The sequence below is a fragment of the Acinonyx jubatus genome, chromosome A2 (assembly GCF_027475565.1).
Source record: "Acinonyx jubatus isolate Ajub_Pintada_27869175 chromosome A2, VMU_Ajub_asm_v1.0, whole genome shotgun sequence".
In the NCBI taxonomy this organism is placed as follows: Eukaryota; Metazoa; Chordata; class Mammalia; order Carnivora; family Felidae; genus Acinonyx; species Acinonyx jubatus.
The window spans coordinates 45,633,190-45,660,807 of NC_069383.1; the positions used below are offsets into that span (position 1 = coordinate 45,633,190).

Consider the following 27,618-nt stretch of genomic DNA (forward strand, 5'->3'; position numbering starts at 1 on the left):
CAAGTTGGCAAGAGATCATTAGGAACACGAAGTGTGGGTCTTCACCAGCGACTCCAAACCCAAATGTGAGGCTGGAGGGTAAAGTCAGCAGACGACATACTCCATGCGGGGCAGAGGGCGAGCTGGACAATGCGTGTTTGTAAAAGGGCATCCGGTGCCCAGCATCAGCTGACAGTTGCCATGCTTCTAATCAGGCCCGAGGTTGTCAGATCTTGAGGTGTTTTTCTAAGAGAATCTGCACATCTAGAATTTTAGGCTAATTCTCCTGATTGGATTGTGAAACATTAATGGCCAATTCAAATATTTTTAAACTTATGTGGGTCAAAAAACAAACAGAATCAGTCCTGTAATTCTCTCCTGCAACCTCTTCTCTTGGTATTTGTAAGTAAATAATTTTTAGAAGAAATGCACCGGGCCATAAACATGTGGTTAGAAGCGTTTTTATTACCAGCAGTGTCCTATATCTTGTCCACGTTTGTGAGAAAGACAGCCTTTTGGAGCCAGGGTGTATATAGAGCCTCCACATTAGCCCTTTCAGGCGGGATCTGTTTGAATATCCACCTTTCTATTTTTGCACAACAGGTTTTGCATCTCCTCACATCCAGCACCTGGTGGATGAGGCCTTCTCGCAAAGGTTTCCCACGGCACCCATAGCCAGCAGGCTGGGGCTGGGGTTATGTGTAGATCCCTGCTCAGTAGCTAACACCACATTTTTCCTTCCCATTCAAGAAAGCATATTGGGGTCTAAATAAGTCAGAATGCTAAAAATATACAAACGCCTTCCATCGACCTTAATTAATTTTTTAAAGAGAAAATTCATCACGAACAATATTCTACCTATCATGGTTCACTTGGGACACAGCTCACAAATTTCAGGATAACATGGTTAAGAGATGTTTTAAAAAATAAAAATAAATAAGAAATATTGCTAAGCTTCTCAGTAGACCAGCATGGTCAATTGGGTTGACTTGCCCAACTCATTCGCCTTTAGGGTATCAGTTACAAGGATCATAGAAAGGTCACCAGAGACACTTGGACTCTTGAGGAAAGATAAAGGACACAAAAGACCATGTTCTCCAAAGTAATCAGTGAGTCTGAACCAAGCCTTCCCGCCTCCTTAACTGGCAACAGGGAGTCAGTCCCCCCTTGAGCTGCTATTTGGATAATGTCAAGTCAAGTCCTGGTCACCAGTGTAGACCAAGAAATAAAGCACTTCCATGCTATTCATATTCTTTGCTCCATGAATTGATCCAGAAGATGCAGAAGCTAACACTAGAGTTTTCCCTGTTACCTCCCACTTTGGAATGATCTGTTTCCTTTCCGTTGCATTAGAAAACGAAAATTCAAGAGGCGGGAATAGAAACCAGATTCAAGAAAGAAGAGAGAGTCAAAGAGGTGACTGGCAATCTGATATAGTATGCCTCCTGGGGGAAAGGTGTCTAGATCTTAAAGGCAGATTATGACAAAATGAGAGCAGAAGCAAGTCTATTTTTTTTCTAGGTCGCCACAGGGAACCAATCTAACCTATTTACAAGGGTCTCAGGGGAGCTCTGTTTAAATAGCTATTTTGTCACCATCCTTTTCGTCATCTTCCATGATCACTTTGGGTCTCTCATCCCTGAGCAGTGTCATACCTGCAAAACAAAGCACCAATCTGCAATTAAGTGCCTCTAATTAAAATATTAGACAACCTTACAGCGTAGACACAGCACACAGGAGCATGACAACCCAAAAGCCCTTTAGCATCTGCAGAGCTAAATGTTAAAGGTGCCAACAGAAAGAGGGAGCCGGGTGGCCTTATTTGGCCTTCCCAGAGGAGCTGTGACTCAGGCAGGACACCGCTCTAGTTACCAGGAGACACTAACCTGGGAGTCAGAGGCAACTTTTACCCCCGTGTCTGTGTTCTGCATTTAAGTTCACAGCACAGTTGGATGAAAAGCAAACAGGTTTTGGAGTCCAACTGCTTCGGACCTCTCATTCTGTCACTCACTTGATCTGTGTTGGGCCCGTGAACATTTTCACACCTGAATTTTCTTGGGTGTAAAATGAGCACACTGATACTGATGTGAAGGGCTATTGTGCCCATTGAACAAGAAGCTCGTCCAGTGCTGAGCACAGCACCATGCCTGTGAGCAGCTGAGTCCGCTTCTCCCTTCCTTTTATTTTATACCTTTTTGTTTCATTTGTAAAGTTTATTTATTTTGAAAGGGAGAAAGAGCATGAGCAGGGGAGGGGCAGAGAGAATAGGAGAGAGAGAATCCCAAGCAGGCTCCGCACTGTCAGCACACAGCCCGATGCAGGGCTTGAACTCACAAACCGTGAGATCATGACTTGGGCCGGAACCAACAGTCAGACACGTAACCGGCTGAGCCACCCAGGCGCCCCATCCCTTCCTTTTACACTTGCTAGTTCACTTCTTTGCAAAGAACGGGTCAGCAGCATAAAGTCAAAATCAACTACATTTTAACATCTAGGGGAAATATTGAGCAGAGGCTCTGAACATGCCATTTCTGTGTGTCAGTGCTGGTAGGCGCTAAACTTTATGTGGTTCAGAGCAAAATGAGAAACTCAAGAACGGGCAGTGAGTTTTTGTAAAGTTCTGTGACTACCATTTAAAAAAATTGTTCTTTATTTTGAGGTGACTCTTTTTCTCCTTTTGGGTATTAAAATATCCTTTCTTTTATGAAATTTTAGGCATGTCAGGTGGTTAGTTTTTTAGCATCTTACTAGGCAGAATCCAAAGTTGGTATCCCTATGTTGGGCTCCAATATATTTTCTTTTTTAAGAGTTTACTGATCGTTGAAATTCAGAAGCCTAAGCACAATTTTCTGGACTGATCAGACCAGTTAAGACCATCCAAGGAGGTCTGGGTGGGTCTGTTCATCCTGTGAATTGTGAAGTAGGGTCATTTTAATAAAAACACAAAGGAGGGTATGATTCAAGGCCAGTCCTCCGTGATTTCTGTCATCTCATCCCAGCCAACCACAGTGCCTTGCCCCACTCCCACCTTCTCATAATTAGAATCCTTTCAGTTCATTAAGCATTTCATAAAGATCTAAACATGAGGGTAGAAAGCTGTGCACCACAAGAGGCCTTTCTACAACACTGGACTCCATTCAACAGCGGCAAATTAATGAAAACTATGTGTTGATCTTAATGACTATTCATTTGATTCAGTTCCTAGTTTGTTCATATGGGTTCTTTATCAATTAGCTGATATTTATTGGAGGAGAAAAACAATTTCAGAAGTCTGGTTGAAAATGAGGATTTTGCATAAATCACTTAGGAAACACAGTGGGAGATATTTTCTCTTATACCCGCTGCAAAGAGGTTTGGATTTTTCCTTGGAATTAAGGCTATCGTGGTAGGAGAACATACAGTTAACTATGCTAATCCCCCAAACTTTCCATCTTAATTTCCTTGATATCTTTTCACATCAAGCCAAATTTGAGGTGATTCAAAGTGGACAAGAGTGTTTAAATTCCCAGATCTCAGTCAACTTTCTGATTATTTGGGGTATCCTTGAAACCTAGTTGTACAAGCATCTGGGCAGGAAAAAAAAGTCTTGGGATTCCAGGGAAAGGAGGAGCCTGTGTAACCATCAAGGTTAGCCCTTCCCAAACTAGGCTAGGCTTTCCACAGGGACACAGGAGATAATTTCAAGTGGAAAGTGAACTAGCATTTACATTAATATAGTTAAGCCTTAAAATAATGTCTTACAATGAAAAATACTTATTGCGGCTCATCAAAATCTTGATTTCATGGCTATCATTGTTTAGGATGAGCCTTAAATCAGTAACATCTATGTCATCACTGCATTCTGTTTGCATGATGTTTCATATTGTCAGCTTTGTTCATTTGATGATGAACGAGGTTTGATAAACACTGGTCTGTGATTTAACCCAGTCCTGAGCCTATGTTCTCCCATGGGAAACAGAGGTATGTTATTGAAGAAATGTACTCTAGAGCCAGAAAGCTTTGTCCTGGTGGTCGTTGAACTTTGAGCAAGTCATTTAACCTGTCTGAGCCTCAGTTTATTCATTTGCAAAACTGGAGAAAAAAATAAATCATATCTCCCTCAGGGGGTGACACTGCCAGGTAGATTTAGACCAACATTCTTTTATGCTTCAAGCACACTTTTACGTGAACCTCCATTAAAGCACTTTTCACATTGTAGGAATCATTGGACAATACATCCATCACCCCTACCCCCTACTGAACTCTCGGGTTCTTTTTTTTTTTCTTTAAATTTAATTTATTTATTTTGAGAGGGTGGAGAGGGGAGGAGATAGAGGGAAAGAGAGAGAATCCTGAGCAGGCTCTGCACTGTCAGCACAGAGCCTGATGAAGGGCTCAGACTCACGAACCATGAGATCGTGACCTGAGCTGAAATCGAGTCAGACGCTTAACCAACTGAGCCTGCCTGGCCAAGAACTGTGAGGTTCTTAAAGGATATCCTAGCATCTAGCAGGGGACTTGGGATACAGTAGGGACTTAGAAAATATCAGTTCCTACCTTTCCATTCTCTGTGTAGGAGAGTTTAAGGAACTTGCCTGTTTGTTAGAAACTCGTATGTTTTTAAGGCCAAAGCTGTCAGTCCAAGGTCTCTAAGGGCCAACCAATTAGCCTTGCAACAAGCTGTTTTAGGCCATGATTCGACTCAGAGCTGGTCACCTGCATTATAGATGTATGCCTCTAATTCAAGGAAGCCAGGGCTGAGATGCCACCTGTCCTGGCAAACCACACCAGAGAGAATACTATTCCCAGAAAAACAGAAGAGGTGTCACTTTCAAAGGACATATCAATCTCCTTTCTACAAGCACATTAGTGAGCTTTGATCTCCAAATATTTACAGCTCATGGGCCAATTTTCCAAGCGACTTCTCTTCAATGCTTCCAGCCTCGTTATTCTTTACTTTCCTGGTTCCTTTTGCCACAAACCTTAGCTAAAGACTTCTTTTTCTTTTAAGCAGGTCTCGGCTATTAAGATCTTACTAATCACAGTCCTATGCACCCTGCCATGCAGTCACCAAGATGGGGGGCTCTAGCAAATGTGGGCCAAGTTGGGAACAGACCTGGGTTGGCAAGGAAGTCAGAGATGACTCCTCACTAAGGAGTTGTCTGGCAGTTGGAACCCATCAAATAAGCTCATTAACCTAGGGGAATGAAGGCAGTTAGCAAGAGATTTAGAAGAGAGAGATAATCCTTGTCCGGTCTTCACTTGCCAAGGGCTAATGAGAGGAGATGTCTCCAGAGTGCATTTGTCTGTGAGTTCCTCTCAACACCCTTATTAGAACCAATATGAGTCTCTCTGAACATCTGCCGAAGGCTCTATCCTTATCAGCTTAACTAGCATTTCGATTACTGCCAAATCTTTAGATACTAAAAGCCTCTTCAAAAATAAAGTGCTTCAGCTAATATGCTAATAAAAGCTAGAATCATAGAACACTATCTATAATTGCAAATACAACACAGAGATTTGCTGATCCTAGGAATTCCATAATGTGTGTAGAGTCCGTGGATATACAGCCTCTCTTTCCAGCTCTGTGTACTTTGCCCTGTTTGATAAACACTTTTTAAAAATTCAGCTCGGAAGCTGCTCTCCTAAGATGTAGATATTGGGATGTAGGCAGCATCCATTGCTTAAATAAACAGGGCTTAACATTTTAGGAAGTCCTTTGAATCAGTAGATTTATATGGAGAGGTAAAAACACTTGCAGCTAGGAAAATTCTCACTTTTAGAAATGGTTTGAATAATCTCAAGGAATATAAGATTGAAGAGAATGGAGGGGAACTCACATTTATTGAGGACTTTGAACAATCCAGGATCTGTGCTAAGTGCTTTATATACTTTATTTAATTTTGTTAACAATTCTGGGAAACAGATTTTTATGGTCCTCCATTCAGAAATGCATGAAATGAAGGAGGCTCTTTTGTTTGTGCTGGCTGCCCAGGCTCACAAAGCTAGGATGAGCAGAACCAGAGATCAAACTTAGTCCTTTCTGATCGCAAAGCCCATGTTCAATGCCTCTGCTAAGGTGATTCTATGCCCATGAATATTTTGTTCCTCGATCAAGTCTTCCCCTAGAAGAACTTCAATAAAAACAAATACAGGAATGGGTAAAGAAATAAAATCTCCTAATAGAGAACTTGGAACTGCAGAATTGTGACTGGCAAATAGAATATCAAATCAACAGATCCTTATTGAGCACTGCTGTATAGAAGGGACTTGGCTAGACAGCAAGGTCAATACCAGCAACATAGAGCAATCACAGGCCAGTTCTCATGAATTCATCAAATTTAAGTCAATTTAAAGAAGAGCTACAAAAATAGCAGCGAGAACGATGAAAACTATCCTGAAAGATGACAGTCTCAGTTTGCATGCCCATCTACTACAGAGTTAGTTACGGACAGAAAAGATTCATTTTGGACTTGGAGGGGTCTGTTAGCAGAGACTTTGGTTGAGTCTTGAAAGGTGACTAGAACTGGGACAGAGGCAGAGCTTGGGGGAAATGTGTGATGGGTTGGAGGTTCATTGCAGGCATATGAGAACACGTTTGAGGCAGTTCAGAACCTGTCACTTGGTCCTTGGTCCATTTCTTCAGAGAAATGCCTCCTCAATGCTCCATGCGTCCTTGCCTGGCTCTGCTCCACAGAGATCAGTGGCCTTGTCTGTATCCCTGACTGCCTATTTATGATTGAGGTGTCTTTCAATTTTTTATTAAATAAAATAATGGGGAAACATAGTTCTATAGCAACAAAATCTCATCTCCTCCCTAAGTGTCCCTTCTGGATTGCCATAGAGCTGAAAGTCCCAACTATCCACCCCAGTACGACATAAGGCAGACCTGGATTAGAGCCCCAGCTCTGCTGCGTCACTGCGTTGGATCTTGAGCATAATTTGATCCATTTATCTGTCCTCCTAATCATCCCATCTCAATCCAACCAATCAACCAAGCACCTACCTCTCCATCAATGTCATCCACAGAAGACTTTAAGTTACATACATTCTCTTTCAGCTTTTTTATGTGAAGGGAACTAATAGCTCCTTTCTTGTGTTACTCAGCTGATTTAAACAAAATCCACAAACATACCGAACTCAGTACCTAACATTTAGTAGAGTCTCAATAAACATTAGTACATTTTCTTCTCTGCCACCCCCTCCAAATATCTATGTAAAACACACACTCACACATGTGACTCACTCAGTCACATGTATAAGACTCGCTCAGTCTTATAACCTAATCGTGAATGTATATGTCTTTTTCCCCAACCTGCACTTAACATTCTCAGGGACAAGACTACACTTCATACATTAGCTGCCTTATATAGCCTGGGGTGGTGTACACAGTTCAGCAAGACTTTTTGGTTTGATTTGACACATGAAGGTGGCTATCATTATTTCTGAATCTCCCTTTCTCTCCCTCTCCCTCTCTCTTTCTCTTGTTTTAAAGATTTGGTCAGTATACCCAGGCGTCTTGGGAGAATCATCTATCAGTCATAGGATGCATGATTCATGGAAGACTAGGGAGGGGGATATTTCAACTCTTTTCAAGGACCCACTGACATTTCTATTTCATTGGCTCAGTGAACTTGACCAGTCCTGCTGAAGCACGAGTAATGCTCTGAACCTCCCCCGGCTCCAACTCAGCCCTGGGGGAGCTGCCGGGGAAGGTAAACGTGAAATGCAGCCATACATGCTCCTCTTCCCCAGAGCACTGCTGTGTGACACAGACTGCTGGGCCAGGACAAAGGCCATGCCCGTGGCAGTTCCAGATGGTAAGGCTCTTGACCTGTTCCCATCACCCCCTGCAAATGCCTTGCACCAGCTCTTTTACCTGCTGCAAAGGGGGACACGTGCAGGGCAGGTGTGTCTTTTCTCCTTGGTTTTTTCTGTTCCAGGTCAGTGTTATGAACAGCTGGACTCATTTTGCCCTTTGGATGTCTCTCTTGAACATCGTATCTTTGAATGAAATGTTCTGAAAGCACACCTGCATGGTTTGGGGAACAAATGGGGAAACAGGGTCAAACACATATATCCTACTACGTAAGGACTATGCCTTCATATTTGCACACATACCTAGTGATGGTAGTCAATATATCTTTTCAAACTTATTTTAAACAATCGTTTCAATATTAAGAATTAGTCTCTGTTGAGGCAACACTAGCGAACATCCTCTAAGTAAAGGGTTTTACGTGCCTGATTTTATGTTAGCCTCAGAAAACACTGAGGAATTTAGTATTACCATCACCGTCACACATCTGAGGAAAACGAGGCACCGAAATATACCCACCGCAGCCCAGCTCCCAGGGGTCAGGGCCAGGAATTGAGCCCGGGTTTGCCTGCCTCCCAGGGCCATCCTGGCTAGAGCAATGCATCATTTGTTGTTCTGCAGGCCACATGCTTCACTCTTCAGTGTCTTGCCTGCCTTCTCACCTCTCCCACATGTGAAATTTCTCTCCATCATTTAAAGACTCTCTGAAAGCGGCCTCTTCTAGGGAACTTTCCACAACCCCTTGCCCAGGCTGAGCTCCTGGAGTCTTTATGTAAGGACCTCATTACTTACATAAAGCAATTATTTTACTTTTACATAAGTAAACAACTTTTACATAAAGTTGTTATTTCTTCCTGCATATTTCAGCTATTTAGGTGCTTCTGTTTTGTCTTGTAAAACTGAAAGTTCCTTCCCAGGAAGCTCTGGCTTCTATTTGTTTTGTAGCCCTCCAAGTGGGTCATGAGTGGAAAGAACACTAAATACATGACCCAGAGGGAAGGAGAAAAGGAAAGAAGACCAAACAAAACTGTTGGGAAACAGTATCACACCTCACACACAAGGTTGTTAGAGAGACAAGTTAGACAACGTGTTCGTCAAACCATTTTGCTTTTTCCTGGGCACACAGAGAGTCTACACTTCTCAGCCTCCCTTGCAGTCCGGTGAAGTTGGGGACTGAAGGACGCGAGCTGTGTCCCTTTTGGACCTGCCAATCTTGCCCTCTGTTCTGCGCCCCTCCCCACTTCATCCCTGTGCCTGCTGGATGCTGAGGCTCACGGTGACTTTGAAAGGCATGTGCTGGTGACATGCAAACTGCCACCGGCCAGAATCCTGGAATTACTGTTTGGAGCAGAACCTGCTTTTGCAACTTGCACTATTGATGAGTGAGAAAAAAAAAAACCCCAAAACTTGTGCCATTAACATTTTGTAATTCATTTGTTATAGCAGCTGGCCATATTGTCATGAAGACAGATGTAGGGATAGTACCAGTGATTTAAAAACACCCAAGTATTTAAGGAAACGTTGTAAGACCAATGTGATCTACAGCAGTGGTTCCCTTTTACAGATGTGCGAACTGAACTCATTGTCTGTTACCTGGTATGAAAGGTGGGATGTGCAATGCCGGTGTATCTTTTCTTCTTGGTTTCTTTTGGTCTGACTCAACATTCAGGGCAACCTGCACATTTTTTCCCTTTCTTGGCTTCTTTTTGAGATCACAGTCCTTAATGAACTGGTCTGAAAGGTCATCTGATATTGAGGGCATGCAAAATAAAAAAGAATGTGATGTGAATAAGGGTTGCTCACAAACTGGTTGGTTTCCAATCACTTGCAGGAGCCATTTGGTCTGAAAAGGAAAATTATTTATATATTTTGGCCCAGTCTACATCAAACTTTAGGAGCCTTGCACAAATACACAGTAAAACAGAAAACTGGAATATTCTACAAAACGCCAAAGGGGATGGATAATCAAAGCAAAAGAGAACTTTAAAATATAATTAGGCAAGCCACAGAGTGGGTGTGAGTTAAGTTTCTGATGGGAGGAGAGGTTCTCTGTGCGAAATGCTCTTTCTTAACTTCTTTTCCTCAAGGCTTGCTCTCTTGAAGACTCCATGGGCCAGGATGGAGCCAGGCATGCTCTTCAGTCTTGTAGTAAAGTTCTCTGCAAATTCCTCACCCACCTCCATTTCTATGGCCAGGTTGTCACCCGGATGATTCACACTTGCCTTCAGCATTGGTGTCTTGGTTCACTGCACACTGGCATTGCATTCTCCCAGTTGCCCATCTCAACCCCAGGTCCTCCTGCCCTCTTACTCAGCTTTTTACCTTTCTTAGTGCCGGAGCTTGTGAGGCTCTGCATCACATCCATCAGATGCCAGGGTACACAATTAATCCAGTCTGATCACTCCTCGCCCATTATTTTCTTTGCTCCATCTGACTCCTCAATGTTTTTGTTGATGGTGCACTCCTCTGAGCTTCTTTGTCATTGTTCTAGCACCTGTTTATTCCATAATGATTTCTCTCCTGCTCTAGAAAGAGGCTACATGGAAATTAAGGATTATGTCCTTTTAATAATTTTATTCTTAGTTGCCTCTCCCTCCAATAAATGCATGTTGAATGGATGAGTGAGGTTGGACTGATCGCAGTTCAATTGCGGACTCTGTCCCCTGTTAGTTCTGAGAATTTGGCCCTCACTTTCTAGGAACTTTGATATCGTCTCAAATTTTTAAATGGGGATAATATTAAATCAGTGTGTGTGTGTGTGTGTGTGTGTGTGTGTGTGTGTGTGTGACAGAGAGAGAAGACTACATTTGTTAATGTTGGTAAAGCAGTTGTTACATTTGATATATCTCAAATCCTCAAAAAAAATTGACTCTGGCCATTGCTCACCCCCTGAAACCTTCTATAAGATCCAAAGAAAGCCCACCTCCCCACCCCATCTCTGTAAGTCTTTCCCAGTCTTGGGTATCCTTTCTCAGCTTCTGGGTAGCTGCAGGAGTTTTGCTCATGTAACACCTTTTCTGCATATATCTTCTCTGCCGTCTTTGATGACAGGTATCTTGTGTTTCTATCTCCTTACAGCAATTAATAAATATTTGTCGGATGTATGCCTGAATGAATGAACTCAAACATGTTATATATAAGGAGATAGTCTGTTAGGGTTCAAAGAAGCCATAGACAGTGAAGAAATTCACTATGACCTGGATACAGTCTGATTACATCTACGGCTGTGAATGAATTTGGGGAAATTCAGGTATTAATTGGATATTTTCAGCCCCTTCCTCTTTTCCCTCCTCCTTCTATTCTCCTTCCTTCCTTCCTTCTTCCCTTCCTCCCTTCTTTTTCTCTCTGTTTCTCTTTTATGAAAATATTCAGGTCAATATCTTCAAAACACTGGGGGTTAAATGTGTCAAACCTGTTCACTTCAGTTTTGTGGGTCTAGATATAACCTGTGTCATTCATTCATGCATTTATTCAACAAACGTTGATCAAGTTCCTACTCTATGTCAGGTCTTGAGCAAGAGTCTAGGGCTAAAAAGACAAGTAAGAAATGGTCCTTGTTTTGAAGTTGCTGTGATCTATTGGGCTTTATGTCTGGATGGGGTCCTTTGTTTTAGAAAATTCAATATGCATGAGAAACCTACCAGGAGAAATACTTAGTAACCATACATTATTATGCCTGCATCATCCAAAGATCACAGTATATAACCAAAAAATCAAATAGCGTCATTCCCTTCAGCCATATTTAATAGTAATACATGTTTCCTTTCACCTAAAGAATTTGAATAATTCCATCCAATCATTTCAATTTAATAAATATTTATTGAGATCATATTATATGTAAGGCATTGCACTATTTGCTTTTAGGTTTACATATACAAAAAAAAAGAGGTGAGTGGGGAACTTTCCTGAGTACTGCTTATGTACGAGATAATTCCACATCCTTCTAGTGTGTGGGAATGACCAACACCTTCTCTGACTAATAAATGCCTGTGTCTTACCGGTTGTTAAATATTCATATCGTATCCCAAACACATTCTTTCATGTAGTCCTTACACCCAGCCCACAAGGAAGGCGTGCTATTATCTCCAATTTGCAGACAAGGAAACTGAAGTTGGAAAGGCTAGATGAAAAACTAAAGGTTACATTCCTGGCATGTTATGGCACCAAGAGTAAGCCGAGGTTCTTGGGACTATGTTTCATAAGGACTGAAATTACCGTTTTAAAAATTTGCTGCCACATAGCACAGTTAACTCCCCCCCCCCCCATATCATACATACCATAGGCATTTGTTGAATGAATGAATGTTGGTTGGAATGGGTGCTGCCCAGCGGTAGGGCCTCTGGAAGTACAGGCTGGATGTCGACCAGTCATGGGTCACCATTCAACCCCAGGATACGACTCAGTGCACAGTACAGAGAGCAAGACATTTGCTTCAATTTGGACTTTTACTTCCATTGCACTTTTTCCTACTTTTGGAGAAATCCTGAACATAAACTATCTTGATGGCAAATGGGGAGAGGGGAGAGGAGGGGGGACTCATAACCAGGCGAGACATAAACAAAGGCTATGAATATGCAAAAGGCCCATCCATCAAAAGTCTGAGTGTCTCATTTTTAGAAATGGGTAGAGGCAGAAATGTTTCTGGTATTTTCATTACAAAGGTTATGCAAAAAGTCAGTTCTGGAAAGGAAACAGATTGACAATAAAGCCGAAAAAGGCTATTTAAAATTCTGTCTTGATAGGCAAAGAGAGATATTTGAAATATTTTATTGCACTGCACATGGGGTGTAAGTGTGCCGGCAAATACTGGAAAGCGGGTCTCCTGACACATTCCATTTATTGCCTCAGAAATGCTCTGTCTGGGACTCTGTCAGACCCAGAAAAGAGGACAATGCCTTTTCTCTCTTTCTGTAACTCTAATGAACTTCTCTCCAGTGCTTCAGCTAATATTTACATGGCAGACCCCACAGAGCCATGGCTATTTGCCTTTCCAGCTGGTGTTGGCTGTCACCAGAAGGTACGAACGATCAGGTTTCAGGGGGCCTCCCGCTGACTTGCCTGCAAACCGAATGGCGAGAGGATGGCAGAGACACCTCCTTTCTGACTCTCACTACTGACATGCACGCTGCAGCATTTACCTAAGTGCTCACGATGAGGGTCTAGCTTGTCCAGCCTGTCTTCTGAGAGCTCCAGTGGCTGCATTTGCTCAGTGGACATCATCGAAGGAGGTATATCTTCTCCAGCACTGCAGAAGTATAAGAAACAAGACCATAAGTGTGTCTTCTGTTCATTTGCTCACTAATTAAATAAACGTATTTATTGAGCACTTACTACGTTCTCAATTCAATCCTATTTTTCCAAGTCTGTTTCTTATGCTTAACTACTCGAAGCTCTAACTTAAGATTTAAGGCAAAATAGGGGCTCCTGGGTGCCTCAGTCAGTTATGCATCCAACTCTGCATTTTGGCTCAGGTCATGATCTCTCGATCGGATATCGAGCCCTGTATCAGGCTCCATGCTGACAGCGCAGAGACTGCTTGGGACTCTCTCTCTCTCTCTGCCCCTTCCCTGCTTGTATGCATGTGCGTGAATGTACGCTCTTTCTCTCTTTCTCTCAAAATAAATAAACATGAAAAAGATTTAAGTCAAAATAAATGAAACACACACATACATGGATATAACTGCCATTCATCAAACGTTCAATATTTATTCCTCTTTCAGAAGCACTGTGGGAGTTTCTGAATGAATACTTGTCAATTCTGAGTTAGAAATGAGTTAGCTGAGACTTACAGAAATCTTGATTAAATCTTGTCTATATATTCTGTTGAGTTCTGCAAAGTAGGATTATGTCTACTTCATAGATGAAGAGAGCAAGAATCAGAAAACATAATTTCTTTAGTTATGCAATTATTAAATAGCCAAGATCCAATTATTAAATAGCCTGGGTCCAAACCCAGTCCTGAAGATTTCCATTAGATACCCAAGACTCTTAAAACAGTGATTCCTTTGAACCCAAATTGAATCAGCCTTCTGGTTTTCTATCATGACATACTACAAAGTATAGCATGTAATGTATAAATGTATAGTATAAAGTAATTATAAGGTAATAAGATTTTTTCCCTGCCCGTATTATAAGGTGGTAAGGAAAAAATCTAGGTCTTGAAACGGATCTTTATTATTTTCTCCCTAGAGATTTCTGACATTAAAGCAAGTCTGTTTCCCCCTCCCCCTCCCCCATTTTCTTAGACCACAAATCCATTGAACTTTCAGAGCTATTAGTTGTAGTCATTCTCCAGGAGTGGAAATCCAGAATGGACATATGTCGAGTCTGAATGAGAAATGCATTACTTGAGATTTATAGAATCTGCCTTGATTCTATTTCTTTCTGAAAATTTATTTCTCACTTTCTATCATAACAAGAATACTTACAGACAAAAAAGATTAAAAGGGCCCAAACTGATCCTCTGTTCTTGAGATTCCTGGATCACTGGCATGCAGACGAACACAGAGACCAGTTGTGTTAACATTTCAAGCTCATAGAATTAGTTCACCTCAGTTGTCTTCTGAGGAATAAGCCAGTTTTCTCCAGGAAGCCTGGAGGGCCTCTCCCCCTACAAGCTGAGATCATTGCATAGCAGATGGAGCTATTAACGGATTACTTGAACCCGGCTTTTAGTGTCATTCTGAGCAGACTGACTGTACTGAGTGACTTTAGCAGAAATCAATTCAGACCATTGTTTTAATGTTTGTATAAAGACTGCCAACTCCCTGGGACCATAAGGAAGTATGCTGTTAACTTGGGTGGTTACCGCCCACCTGCTCAAGTAGAGAGGAAAGCTATTGGACCATCAGTTGGGATGAGTGGGCTCAGTGCTGAGGTCTCGAGGGAAAGTTACAGCCTCCAATACGGCCTGTGCGCCTTAACCAATCCAATCTTACTTCACTCTGGGCAGAAAGTCACAGGCCCCGTCATTGACTTGATGCTGAAAATCACCCCATTGAGGATCTAGTCCAGTGTTCATTTAGAAGGAGAACTGAGGCTTGAAGAGGTTGAAGGGACCTATCATTAGTTACACACTTAGAGTCAGAGCCGTCATTTGACCCTAGGCTCCTACTCTCTGTTCTAGGTCTTATCTGGCAATGGTCCCCCTCTCCTTCTCCCCAGCCAGAGTAAGCTTTCTTTTCTTTTTACTTGAATCATATGACTGCTCCTGTGTGCTCAATAGCTGGTTATTTAACTCGAATCTGAGCTTTCAAGTTCAAATGGATCTAGGTTGAATCTCAGCTCTTCAAAAAGAGGTATGACTTTGATTCAATGGCTAAATCTTAACAAGGTAGTGGGGGTAAATGGAGCCCAAGTAACCATGTCATCATTTTTTCCCCTTTTTTCTACAAGCTACAGCTGCTATGATAGAATTAGCAAAGGCTAGCCTCTTTGTGGTGCACTGAGGGATGGGCCCCCGGGGTCACAGGTCCCTCTCTGTCCCCCTATCCCATTCTTACCCTCACTTTTCTTACCTGTAAAATAGAGGAAATAGTATCTACCTCATATAGTTACTATAAAGGTTAAATGTAATAGCTCCCTGCTTTGCACATTGCAGGTACTGAGTGAATGGTAGTCATTATTATGTAACATCTCTACCATACCGGATGACTAGCTAATGAAGACCAGCTTGTTTAGCTAAAAAATCATCAAACCTTTCATTTTCATCTAGATGCTGAACCATGGGCGGGCTAGCCTTCATCTATCTGAACAAAATGGCTTTCACTGTACTGGATGTGTGAGAGAGAAGCCTTCCCTTAGCAGGTGAATTGTCCAAGTGTTGGAAGTCCCTGGACAAGGTGAGGACACCTGCTTCTTTCCCAAGATAGTACCTCGTGTCTGTAGGGGAAGCAACACTATTTTATTCATTCATTTATTTATTTACTTACTTTAAACTTTGAACTTTTTTTTTTTTTAAGAGAGAGAGAGAGAGAGTGCTAGCAGGGAGGGGCAGAAAGAGAAAGAGAGGGAGAGAGAAAGAGAGAGAGAGAATCCCAAGCAGGCTCCATGCCCAGCATGAGTGACTGACCCAGGCACCCCAGAAATACTGTTTTAAACCAGTGTGATTGCAAGCATGCAGTGCTGGGCCGGGCCGGCAAGCTTCTGTTTGCTATGGGGCTGAAAGATGGTTTCCAGATTTGGGGTTTTATGTCACAACAATAGCCTGTGCTGGGCAGGGTTGAGTTTTGCCCAGGGGATTAGAGGATACTGCTATCACGGATGATGTCATTAAGATCTTTTTGGCAGAAAACCTTCACACAAAGAAAGGAACAAGTACTCGAGGAGAGAAAAGTTTGGTTTAGCATCACCTTCTCGGTAACTGTCATTTTACCTGTCTGTTGAATGTTAGTATAAGATGACCCCCTCTCCCTACTCACTCGTCATTTCCCTCCTGGTGAATAAGGAGTGCTCTGTGTGATTGAGCCACCGTAAGACACGAGCCAGTCTAATGAATGAACTAAGAAATGATTTCTGTCCCTGCTCATGCTTTCTGTTCTTTAATTCAGCCTCCCCATCCCAAGCACCAGCGAAGGGACCCTGCGCTTGTCATGCTGCCCTGGAAGGTTGTATCATCTCCCTCAGCAGCTCACCATAATTTGGGAATGTTCTTAGTGCTGGCTCTTTCTTTCATACCTAAATACCTGGCCCCTTGGGTGTTCAGATTCTAACCAAGGGACTAGGGCCTCATGAGATGCCTTGGGGGTATTACATAAACTGTTCTCTAGTACAAAGATTTGTCACCCTCTCACATTCTTCTTGCTGTTGATTGCACGTTCAGTGTCTCTGAATTTTAACACTCACACACAGTGTTGATTTGGATAATATCAAACTGCCCACCCTCACCTGAAAAGCCTTCCCCCCCGCCCCACAGAGAGACACTTGTAAATGCAAACACCACCTAGAGAAGAGATATATTAACTGACATCACATAATGCACAAGGGCGCCAGTGCATTTAATGATAAAAGTCACCTTCTCTTTTGAGAACAGGAACCGGAAGATCAGGGACCTGGGAAGGAAGCCCACCAAATTGCAGGAGGACAGCCAAGCCAGAGTGGGCTGCTGAAGCTGAGGACAATGTGGGGGCAGGGGGGCCTCCACCAGCCCAGAGCCGGTTCCTACTTTGGGGACAGTAGTGCTATTTCCTCATGTTAAAAAGATTGGTCAGTTCAGTTTGAGGTCAGAAGCAGGTCTGGGCATTTTGCCTTTTCTCTCAACACCGAGTAAGTAAGTTTCTTGGCTGGATGTTAGAATATGTAGTTTAACTCAAGGTCACTGACATCAAGCATTTGGCCCTGTGAGGCAATACGGGGTAGAAGCAAATGTTTGGTTACTTATACTGGTCTCTAGCTGGGTCCACTTGGGGAAATTGTATGTCCTCCTGGAAACTTAGTTTCCGCATCTGTAAAATGGGTTGATGGTGGCTCTTTCTCCAGGGTTGAGGGTATTCACACAGCATGTCTAAAGCTTCTAGCCCAGATCTCAGTGGACGCTGACACTTTAAAAAGTGTGCGTTGCCTTGTTTGTTCTTTTCATCCTTATGAAATTGAACCGTTGGAAACGTCTCCTTGTCCCATCTTTGGCCTTCTTTGAAGCTAATCATGAGATTAGAACAATCCAAGGTACAAACCAACGCAGACACCCCTTTCCAAGTCTTGGGAATATGGTACTACTGATTCTCAGAAGCGAGCGGACGCAGCTTAACTGAGGAAATTCTAAAGAATTCTGAAGAATTTCCCCCAAAGTAATCATCCCTGGATTGATTTGATGGAATAAAAAGTTAGAAGGTTATGTCCACAGCCCAATGTGGTGTCTGATTATATAAAATCCGTATCGTTTGTCAAATCTCTTTTTAGCCTGAGGATTTAATTCAGGTCAAAAAGTACTACGTTTTAAAATCAGGTTTGTTCATTAAAAGACTAAATTTGCAGTATTCCTCAAGGAGTGAGTCTTACTTGAAGTAGGGCATGGAAAGGTGTTTTTGGCAAGCACAGCCTCCCCAGCCTTAGAAGATGAGCCTTCCCACAATGTGCGAATATGCGGACATATCAGTGTTCATCTCGAAACTTAGCAATTTAGTTTGCGAGAATTCTGACTCTACAGAATTCAGAACTCCACCTCCTTTAGAAAAAATGTCTTGAAAATGATGACTTTTCCAGCTCCCCATCTAGCCCCAGCTTAGTCTTGCTCCAGAAAGCATACCCCCGCCCCCGCCCCCTTCCCTGCCCCTTCACCACCAGCTGCCGCCTCCTTTGTCCCAGCGACCATAAAGAAGCAGTAACTTATTGAAAATTTGCTTTCCTTGCTGCAAAAGTTCTTGGAGTAAAAATCTGAAGCACTTACCAATCAGTGCAGGCTCTGGGATGAGAAGGCGAGAGAAGGGGAGGGCAAGCCTCCTCCCCAAGCTGGGCCGGGCTTCTCTGCAGCAGTGGCTGCTGCTGGGCTCCAGCTCCTCTTATCAAGGGACCAGCTGCCGCTGCTGTTGCCATGGGGATGCTCCGTTTCACAGGCGCCAGGGCAAGGGGGATGGAGAGGGGAAGACGATAATCTCGCTGCCACTGCTCCGACTGCAATAATTGTCCATTACAAAACACAATACAGAGTGGTACTTTGAGTTCCCAGTGTGCAAGGCTGGAGAAATCCAGACAAGCCAGCTAGACCCTCTAATCCCTGAAACAACCCAATGCAGTAGGGTTTTTTGGCCTGACTTTGCAAATACGGTAGCTGAGGCACAGTCAGGTTAGGTAACTTGCCCGAAAGGTGCTACAGCTGATTTTAATTCTCAAATCTACTTGAGTTTAAATACCACGAGGCACTTTCACTCACCACCGGGGCCCGGGTGAGAAGAATAGTAGCAATGGCTGACATTTCCATAAGGCTTCCCAGGTGACAGGCACTCTTCTTTACCCATATTGACTCATTTTATCTTCAGTACGGTCTTGCCAGATAAACTGCTGTCATCATCCCCCTCTCGATGCTGGGGCACTGAGCTGATAAATCATCTGCCCAAGATCTCACTGCTCGTAAGTGGTAAGGCTAGAGCTTGAACTGGGCAATCAAATGTGGAATCCATGCTCTTAACCGGTTTGCAATACTGCTCATCATTCCGAGAGGACAGCACGTAGCGAAGAAAGCAGCCCTCCTTAGCTAGGTTGGGGTGTGGGGGCCAGGAAATATTTGCTCCTCCAAAGGAACTAAACCAAATGTTCTAATACTAGGAATTCACATGCACTACAGGAAAGGGCAGGGGGAGCAAATGGTGTTGAAGCGAGGCTGGGTGTGATGTGCTGTCATATGGAGAGGAAGGGTCTGTGTTGGGGGTAAGCTCACTGGAGGAAGTCCTGTGTTGACCAGAGGAGCAGTATCTAGTTGCTGGTCTGGGCATGAAGAGCAGGGAGGTTAGTCTGGGGGTTCGGGCAGAGACCAGCTTGAGACCTCTGGAGGGCAGCCAAGAGGCCACCCACCAATGACACCCAAGAGGTATGAATACAATCCACACATGTTGTTTCCTCTCCTTCCAGAGGCTGCAAGCAGTGTGCATCCCTCGAAGCCCCTCATTGGCCTCAACTACCTGTTAGTCTTCAGTATTGAGTTGACTGATTCCCCCTTTCCATTTGCCAGTATCCCAAATAATAGGGCTGGAACCATAATAAACTCATCCCGACTCCTAGGGTTAGTTTATTCAGAGGTCATGGTAACAAATCAGCAGGGAGCAGCCTTCCTTGTTAGATCCGGTTTGTCTTAGTCCTTATTGGAATCTACTGGAAAGAAATGGAGGCTGCCACAAGGTAATGCTCCTGGCTAGGGAGGGAGGCTCTGGATATTAAGAGAAAGTCCCTAGAAGCATCTCTCTGTTCCAAACTGCCTGCTTTATCTTCTTATCAACAGCCTTTTTGGCCAATGGGTTAGCAGTATCTTCATTTCCAAACTTGAGGGGAAAAAATATGCTTCCTTCCTAAATTCTTCAATTCTTTAAAAAAATTAAACATTTTCTGAGATAATTTGGATTCACATATAGTTATAAGAAATAATGCGGGGTGCCTGGGTGGCTCAGTCGGTTGAGCATCCGACTTCAGCTCAGGTCATGATCTCGCAGTCCGTGAGTTTGAGCCCCGTGTCGGGCTCTGTGCTGACAGCTCGGAGCCTGGAGGCTGTTTCAGATTCTGTGTCTGCCTCTCTCTCTGACCCTCCCCCGTTCATGCTTTGTCTCTGTATCAAAAATAAATAAACGTTAAAAAAATTAAAAAAAAAATAATGCAGACAAGTCTCCTGTACCATTTAAGCATTTCTTCCAGTGGTGCCATCTTGCAAAACTACATAGGACAGTATCTCAGCTGGTATATTGGTGTTGATACAGTCAAGATACAGAACAGCTCCATCACAAGAATCTCTCATGTTGTCCTTAGTCACACCCATCCCCCTCCCTTTTCTTTCCTCATTCTCCCTGCTCCTAACTCCCTGCTCCAACCACTAATCTGTTCTCCATTTCTATAATGTTGCTATTTTTAAAATGCTATATAGGGGAGCCAGGCTGGCCTAGTCAGTGGAGCATACGACTCTTGATCTTGGGGTTGTAAATTCGAGCTCCATAGTGGGTGTAGGGATTACTTAAAAAAATAATAAAATCTTTAAAAAATGCTATATAGGGGTGCCTGGGTGGCTCAGTCGGTTAAGCATCCGACTTTGACTCAGGTCATGATCTCGCTGTCCATGGGTTCAAGCCCCACATCAGGCTCTGTGCTGACATTTCAGAGCCTGGAGCCTGCTTCAAATGCTGTGTCTCCTTCTCCTCTCTCTCTCACTTCTCCTCTCTCTCTCTCTCTCTCTCAAAAATAAACATTAAAATTTTTTTTAAAAATGCTATATAAATGGAATCATACAGTATGAAACTTTATGGATTTGGCTTTTTTCTTTTTTAACTCAGCATTATTCCCAATGATTCATCCAAGTTGTTCCATGCATCAATAATCTGTTCCTTTTTAATCACTGCCTAGTATTCCATGGTATATGCCAACATTTAACCTTACATGTGTTGTAGGGCATTTGAATTGTTCCTAGTGTTTGGCTATTACAAATAAAGCTGTTCTAAAAATTCATGTACAGGATTTTGTGTGAACATAAGTATTCATTTCTCTGGGATAAATGCCCAGGAGTGCAATTGCTGGCTTGTATGGCAGTTGCATATTTAATTTTATAAGTAACGGCCAAACTGTTTTCCAAAATGGCTCTACCATTTTATATTGCCACCAGCCATTATGAGTGATCCAGTTTCTCTTCATAGTTGCCAGCATTCAGTGTTGTTGCAGTCAAAAAAAGTTTTTTTAATGTTTATTTATTTTTGAGAAAAAGAGAGAGCGCGAGCAGGGGAATAGCAGAGCGAGAGAGGGAGACACAGAATCCGAAGCAGGCTCCAGGCTCTGAGCTGTCAGCACAGAGCCCAATGCGGGGCTCGAACTCACAAACTTCAAGATAATGACCTGAGCCAAAGTCAGATGCTTAACCGACTGAGACACCCAGGCACCCCTTTGTTGCAATTTTTTAAAAGTCATTCTTATAGGTGTGCAGCGGTATCTCATTGTGATTTTAATATGTTTCTCTGTGGACTAATGATGTTAAACATCTTTTCATGCGCTTACTTGCCATTTGTATGTTTCTTCGGTGAAATGTCTCTTCATATCTTTTGCCCATTTCTTAATTGGATTTTTTTTAACTGTTGAGTGTTGTTGAAAACTCCTTTTTATTTTAGATACTAGTCCTCTATAAGAAATACGGTTTTGCAAATGTTTTCTCCCAGTTTATGGCTTGTCTTTGTCTTTTCTAACTCCTACCAGAGTCTTTCATGGAGCAAAAGTTTTAAATTTATATCAGGTCTCATTTATCAATAAATTAACTTTAAAACATATATAGTTGAGAATATTTCTGAAGCTCTTCAGGGAAGCTAAACGGTGTTAGGAATTTTAAAACACTCTTTTGTCCCTGAATTTCCCCAATTCAAAGGGAATATTTCAAAGAAAGAAGAGAGTATGAATTCCTTATTTCCCCTTTGGATGGACATGTGTACTTATGCCAAGTTCAGGTTGTTGTTGTGGTGGTGTTGTTTTGTTTTTTTTTTTCCAGGGCTTTCTATGCACACTGTAATTGATTATGCCCAACCCCCCCTTTTAAGGCAGATGTAAACAGCAACTGAGATGGCAGATGGTAATGTAAATCTATACCTCAGAGAGCTCTAAATAACAGCCACATATGTGCAGTGTTGAAGTCATAGACCCTTGGCCTACAGCGCTCCCAGCGTAAGTGCAAGGAGCCATTGTGCCCATGACATGATTTGTTGGTCCAAGAGCCTTCTGATGTGTGGCTCAATTGGCTTCTGGCTTCATTCCTGATGGATGCCTAATGGTAACTAGCTTTAAATGAATATATTTTCATTTTAATCACAAATATTCAATCTTTATGAATGAGAATGATCACAGTGATGAGCATTTCTAGACAATTTATTTTAGTCAATAGCCTATCGAGTGTGTACTTGAAATATTTGCTTTCCAGAATCAATCTAAGGCAGTTTCTGTGTTGAGGGGTGATGGGGCTTTCACAATCAAGGGAGAGAGAAAGAGAGAGAAAGAGCATAAGCAAATGCACTGAATATCTGTAGGCTGCTTTTATCCCAGACATCTTGCTGGGTCTCTTCGGTTGTCTCTTTCAGCCCTTAAAGAGGAGAAATAACTGTTTCAGATCAATATTTTCTGGTAAATAAGTGTCTATGTTTTGCTTTGGGAAGCTCTGAACACCTTTTAGTTCTTCATAACAGAGGACTATTTGAATTAACCACTAATAAATTCTGATGTCATTTATTCTCATTTAATTAAAATTAAGATATAAAACAATTTAACATTTCAGAAATGAACTGTCAAATACTCAATAAGTGCTTATTGAAATAAAAGGTGGTGTCATTTGAGATAATTGTAGATACACACAAAATAATACAAAGAGGTAGATCCCTTCTATATTGTCTTTTGTGCTGTCATTTGTTGGTTTTACTATCTAATTAGTGCTAACCTTGTATAATTATTTGGGAATTATTCCTTTTTCTTTCATTTGCTGGAAGAAGCTATGATAAACTAGTGTTCTATTCAGATGTTGAAACCATTGGGTCGAGACATTTCTTTTGGGAGCCTTCAACCCTTCAAGCCTTTCAAGCCTTCAAAAATTCAACTTCTTTACTGATTCTAGGGCTATCTCATCTTCGTTAAATTTTGGTAGTTAGTGGTTTTCTAAGACTGGTCCATTTCTTCTAAGTTTGTAATGTATGAGCATAAAGTTGTTCCCTTGTTATCTTTTCAATGGCTGCAGGATATATAGACATACCCCCCATTTCTTTCTTGATATTGGTGATTCGTGTCTTCTGTATTTGTCAGTCTTGCTAAAGGCTTATCAATTTTATTGATTCATTGATTTTCTCTATCGTATTCCTTTTTTCAATTTCATTGATTTCTGCTCTTATGTGTATTACTTCCCCTTTTCTGCTTGCTTTGGATTTATCTTGTCCTTCTTTTACTAGTTTCATGAGGTAGGAACTTAGATTACTGATTTGAGACCTTTCTTCTATTTGAATGTAAGCACTAATGATATAAATTTCCCTTTAGTGCTGTTTTAACTGCATTCCACATATTTTGATGTGTTGTAGTTTTATTATACACACACACACACACACACACACATATATGAGAAAGAGTGCATACAGATGCACACACACAAGTGTGAGCAGTGGAGGGGCAGAGGGAGAGAGAGGGAGAGAGGGAGAAACTCAGCGTGGAGCTGGATGTGGGGCTCCAATCTCATGACTGTAAGATCATCACCTGTGCTATAAAGTCAAGAGTCAGACACTTAACTGACTGAGGCAGCCAGGTTTTATTTTTATTTAATTGTAGGTACTTAAAATTTTTTGAAGCTTCCTTTTTGACTCATAGGTTGTTTAAAAGTGTGTTATTTAATTTCCATATGTTTACAGATTTTTCTATTGTCTTTCTTTTATTGATTTCTAGTTTGATCCTATTATGCTTTGACAGTATACTTTGCATAATTTCAATTCTTTTAAATTTGTTGAGGGTTGTTTTATGGCCCACAATATAGTTTATCTTGGTGTCTGTTCTATGATTTCTTGAAAAAAATTGTGTATGGAGTGTTCTATATTTTTCAATTAGATATTGATCGAATCGTTCAGATCGTCAATTTCTTTGATAAGTTCTTGTCTATTTGCAGAGATTGGGGTGTTGAAGTCCCCAACTTTAATTATAGATTTGTCTATTTCTCCTTTCAATTCTATTAGTTTTTTTATTTTTTATTTATTTTTAATTTTATTTTTTTATTTTTTAAAATTTACTTCCAAATTAGTTAGCATATAGTGCAACAATGATTTCAGGAGTAGATTCCTTAGTGCCCCTTACCCATTTAGCCCATCCCCCCTCCCACACCCCCTCGAGTAACCCTCAGTTTGTTCTCCATATTTATGAGTCTCATGTTTTGTCCCCCTCCCTGTTTTTTTATTAGTTTTGTTTCCTTTGCCTTATGTTCATCTGTTTTGTCTCTTAAAGTCCTCATATGAGTGAAATCATATGATTTTTGTCTTTCTCTGACTGACTAATTTCACTTAGCATTATACCTTCTAGTTCCAGCGACGTAGTTGTAAATGGCAAGATTTCATTCTTTTTGATTGTCGAGTAATACTCCATTGTGTGTATATATATATATATTTTCTTTATTCATTCATCCATTGATGGACATTTGGGCTTTTTCCATACTTTGGCTATTGTTGATAGTGCTGCTATAAACATGGGGGTGCATGGGTCCCTTCGAAACAGCACACCTTTATCCCATGGATAAATGCCTAGTAGTGCAATTGCTGGGTCATAGGGTATTCTATTTTTAGTTTTTTGAGGAACCTCCATACTGTTTTCCAGAGTGGCTGCACCAGCTTGCATTCCCACCAAAAAGAGGGATCCTCTTTCTCCGCATCCTCGCCAACATCTGTTGTTGCCTGAGTTGTTCATGTTAGCCATTCTGACAGGTGTCAGGTGGTATCTCATTGTAGTTTTTATTTGTATTTCCCTGATGATGAGTGATGTGGAGCACTTTTTCATGTGTCGGTTGGCCATCTGGATGTCTTCTTTGGAGAAGTGTCTATGCATGTCTTTTGCCCATTTCTTCACTGGATTGTTTTTTGGATGCTGACTTTGATAAGTTCTTTATAGATTTTGTATACTAACTCTTTATCTGATAGGTCATTTGCAAATATCTTCTCCCCTTCTGTTGGTTGCCTTTTAGTTTTGCTGATTGTTTCCTTTGCTGTGCAGAAGGTTTTTATTTTGATGAGGTCCCAGTAGTTCATTTTTGTTTTTGTTTCCCTTCCCTCCAGAGACGTGTTGAGTAAGAAGTTGCTGTGGCCTAGATCAAAGAGGTTTTTTTTTGCCTGCTTTCTCCTCGAGGATTTTGATGGATTCCTGTCTTATATTTAGGTCTTTCATCCATTTTGAGTTTATTTTTGTGTATGGTGTAAGACAGTAGTCCAGGTTCATTCTTCTACATGTCGCTGTCCAGTTTTCCCAGCACCACTTGCTGAAGAGACTGTCTTTATTCCATTGGATATTCTTTCCTGCTTTGTCAAAGATGAGTTGGCCATATGTTTGTGGGTCCATTTCTGGGTTCTCTATTCTGTTCCATTGATCTGAGTGTCTGTTCTTGTGCCAGTACCATACTGTCTTGATGATTACAGCTTTGTAATACAGCTTGCAGTCTGGGATTGTGATGCCTCCTGCTTTGGTTTTCTTTTTTAAGATTGCTTTGGCTATTTGGGATCTTTTCTGATTCCATACAAATTTTAGGATTATTTGTTCTAGCTCTGTGAAGAATGCTGGTGTTATTTTGATAGGGATTGCATTGAATATGTAGTTTGCTTTCTGTAGTATAGACATTTTAGCAATATTTGTTCTTCCTATCCAGGAGCATGGAATCTTTTTTCCCTTTTTTTTGTGTCTTCTTCAATTTCTTTCATAAGCTTTCTATAGTTTTCAGTGTGTAGCTTTTTCACCTCTTTGGTTAGATTTATTCCTGGGTATTTTATGGCTTTTTTGTGCAACTGTAAATGGATCGATTCCTTGATTTCTCTTTCTGTCGCTTCATTGTTGGTGTATAGGAATGCAACCGATTTCTGTGCATTGATTTTATATCCTGCAACTTTGTTGAATTCGTGAATCAATCCTAGCAGTTTTTTTTGTGGAATCTTTTGGGTTTTCCATATAGAGTATCATGTCATCTGCGAAGAGTGAAAGTTTGACCTCCTCCTGGCCGATTTGGATGCCTTTTATTTATTTGTGTTGTCTGATTGCTGAGGCTAAGACTTCCAATACTGTGTTAAATAACAGTGGCGAGAGTGGACATCCCTGTCTTGTTCCTGACCTTAGGGGGAGAGCTCTCAGTTTTCCCCCAATGAGGATGATATTAGTGTTTGGTCTTTCATATATGGCTTTTGTGATCTTGAGGTATGTTTCTTCTATCCCTACTTTCTTGAGGGTTTTTATCAAGAAACGATGCTGTATTTTGTCAAATGCTTTCTCTGCATCTGTTGAGAGGATCATATGGTTCTTGTCCTTTCTTTTATTGATGTGATGAATCACGTTGTTTTGTAGATATTGAACCAACCTTGCATCCTCAATTCTATTATTTTTTGCTTTTTGTGTATGAGATTGTCACTTGGTGCTTAGGCAGTTTTGACCATTATGTCTTCCTGGTATATTAATCCTGTTATTATTTGTAATGTTCTTCTTTGTTACTAGTAAGTTTGTTGTTGTGAATTCTATGTTGCCTTATATTAATATGGACACTCCTGCTTCTTAAAAATTGTTTGCAATGCATATCTTCTTTCATCCTTTTTCTTTCAACTTATCTGTATTGTTGAATTGGAAGTGAGTTTCTTGTAAGCAGCATATAGTTGAGTAGCGGTTTTTGTCCATTCTTCAGATCTCTGTTATTTGATATATTTAGACCATTTACATTTAAGACAATTATTGATATATTAGCATTTAACTCTGATATTTTATTATTTGTTTCCTTTTTGTTTCTTCTGATTCTTTTTTCTCTCTTTTTTCTTGCCTTCCTTCAAGTAAATTGAGCATTTTTTAGGATTCTACCTTCATTCATTTAGAGACTGTTTGAGTGTATCTCTGTAGTAGTCAGGGTTCTCCAGAGAAACAGAACCAATAGGAAGTGCAAACATATAGAAAGAGGTTTATTTTAAGGAGTTGGTTCATGTGGTTATGAAGATTGGCATGTCCAAAATCTTCAGGGTGGGCTGTCAGGCTAGAAACTCAGGCAGTTCAAGTCTGAAGGCGATCTGCCAGCATAATCTCCTTTCACTTGGGGAAGGTTAATTTTTGTTCTATTTGGGCCATCAACTGATTGGATATGGCCCATCCACATTACAGAAGGTAGTCTGGGTTAGTCAAAGTCCACCGCCTTAAATGTTAATCTCATCCATAAACACTCATAAAAATATCCAAAAACATTCAGAATATAACAGTCTATTGGTATCAACACTTTAGTGTTTCACATGCAGTGTGGAAACCTGAATTCCATTTAGGACCCTTACCTTTCCTACTTTTAAACATTGTCTTGAATATCAAGTGGTATTCTAATTTTTGTTTTCATCATGAAATATTATTTTAAAAACTCATAAGCAAAAAGCTAGGCTCTTATAAGTGCACATATTTCTAGCCTTTCAACTGTTCTTTCTTCTTCCCTGATGCTCTGAGAT

General features: G+C 41.3%; 1 protein-coding gene across 1 annotated transcript; it reads right to left on the minus strand.

Moving 5' to 3' along the window:
* Window positions 1-434: 434 nt before the first annotated feature.
* PPP1R17 (protein phosphatase 1 regulatory subunit 17) lies at window positions 435-18,336 on the minus strand. The gene is made up of 5 exons (XM_027075219.2): window positions 18,159-18,336; window positions 12,913-13,019; window positions 9,368-9,520; window positions 7,838-7,990; window positions 435-1,634 (listed from the first exon to the last, which is right to left on the minus strand). The coding sequence occupies exons 1-5, from the start codon at window positions 18,302-18,304 to the stop codon at window positions 1,555-1,557; spliced, it is 639 nt and encodes a 212-aa protein (XP_026931020.1). The 5' UTR covers window positions 18,305-18,336; the 3' UTR covers window positions 435-1,554.
* Between the last annotated feature and the right edge of the window lie 9,282 nt (window positions 18,337-27,618).

What these genes read in the sequence shown, in the direction of transcription:
- PPP1R17 (XM_027075219.2), bottom strand. Translation starts at nt 18,304, where the DNA reads ATGGCAACAGCAGCGGCAGCTGGTCCCTTGATAAGAGGAGCTGGAGCC. An exon ending in CCCAGAGCCTGCACTGATTG is followed by an intron (nt 13,020 to 18,158) that starts GTAAGTGCTTCA and finishes ATACTTCTGCAG; the next exon opens with TGCTGGAGAAGATATACCTC. An exon ending in CCCTCATCGTGAGCACTTAG is followed by an intron (nt 9,521 to 12,912) that starts GTAAATGCTGCA and finishes CCTCAATATCAG; the next exon opens with ATGACCTTTCAGACCAGTTC.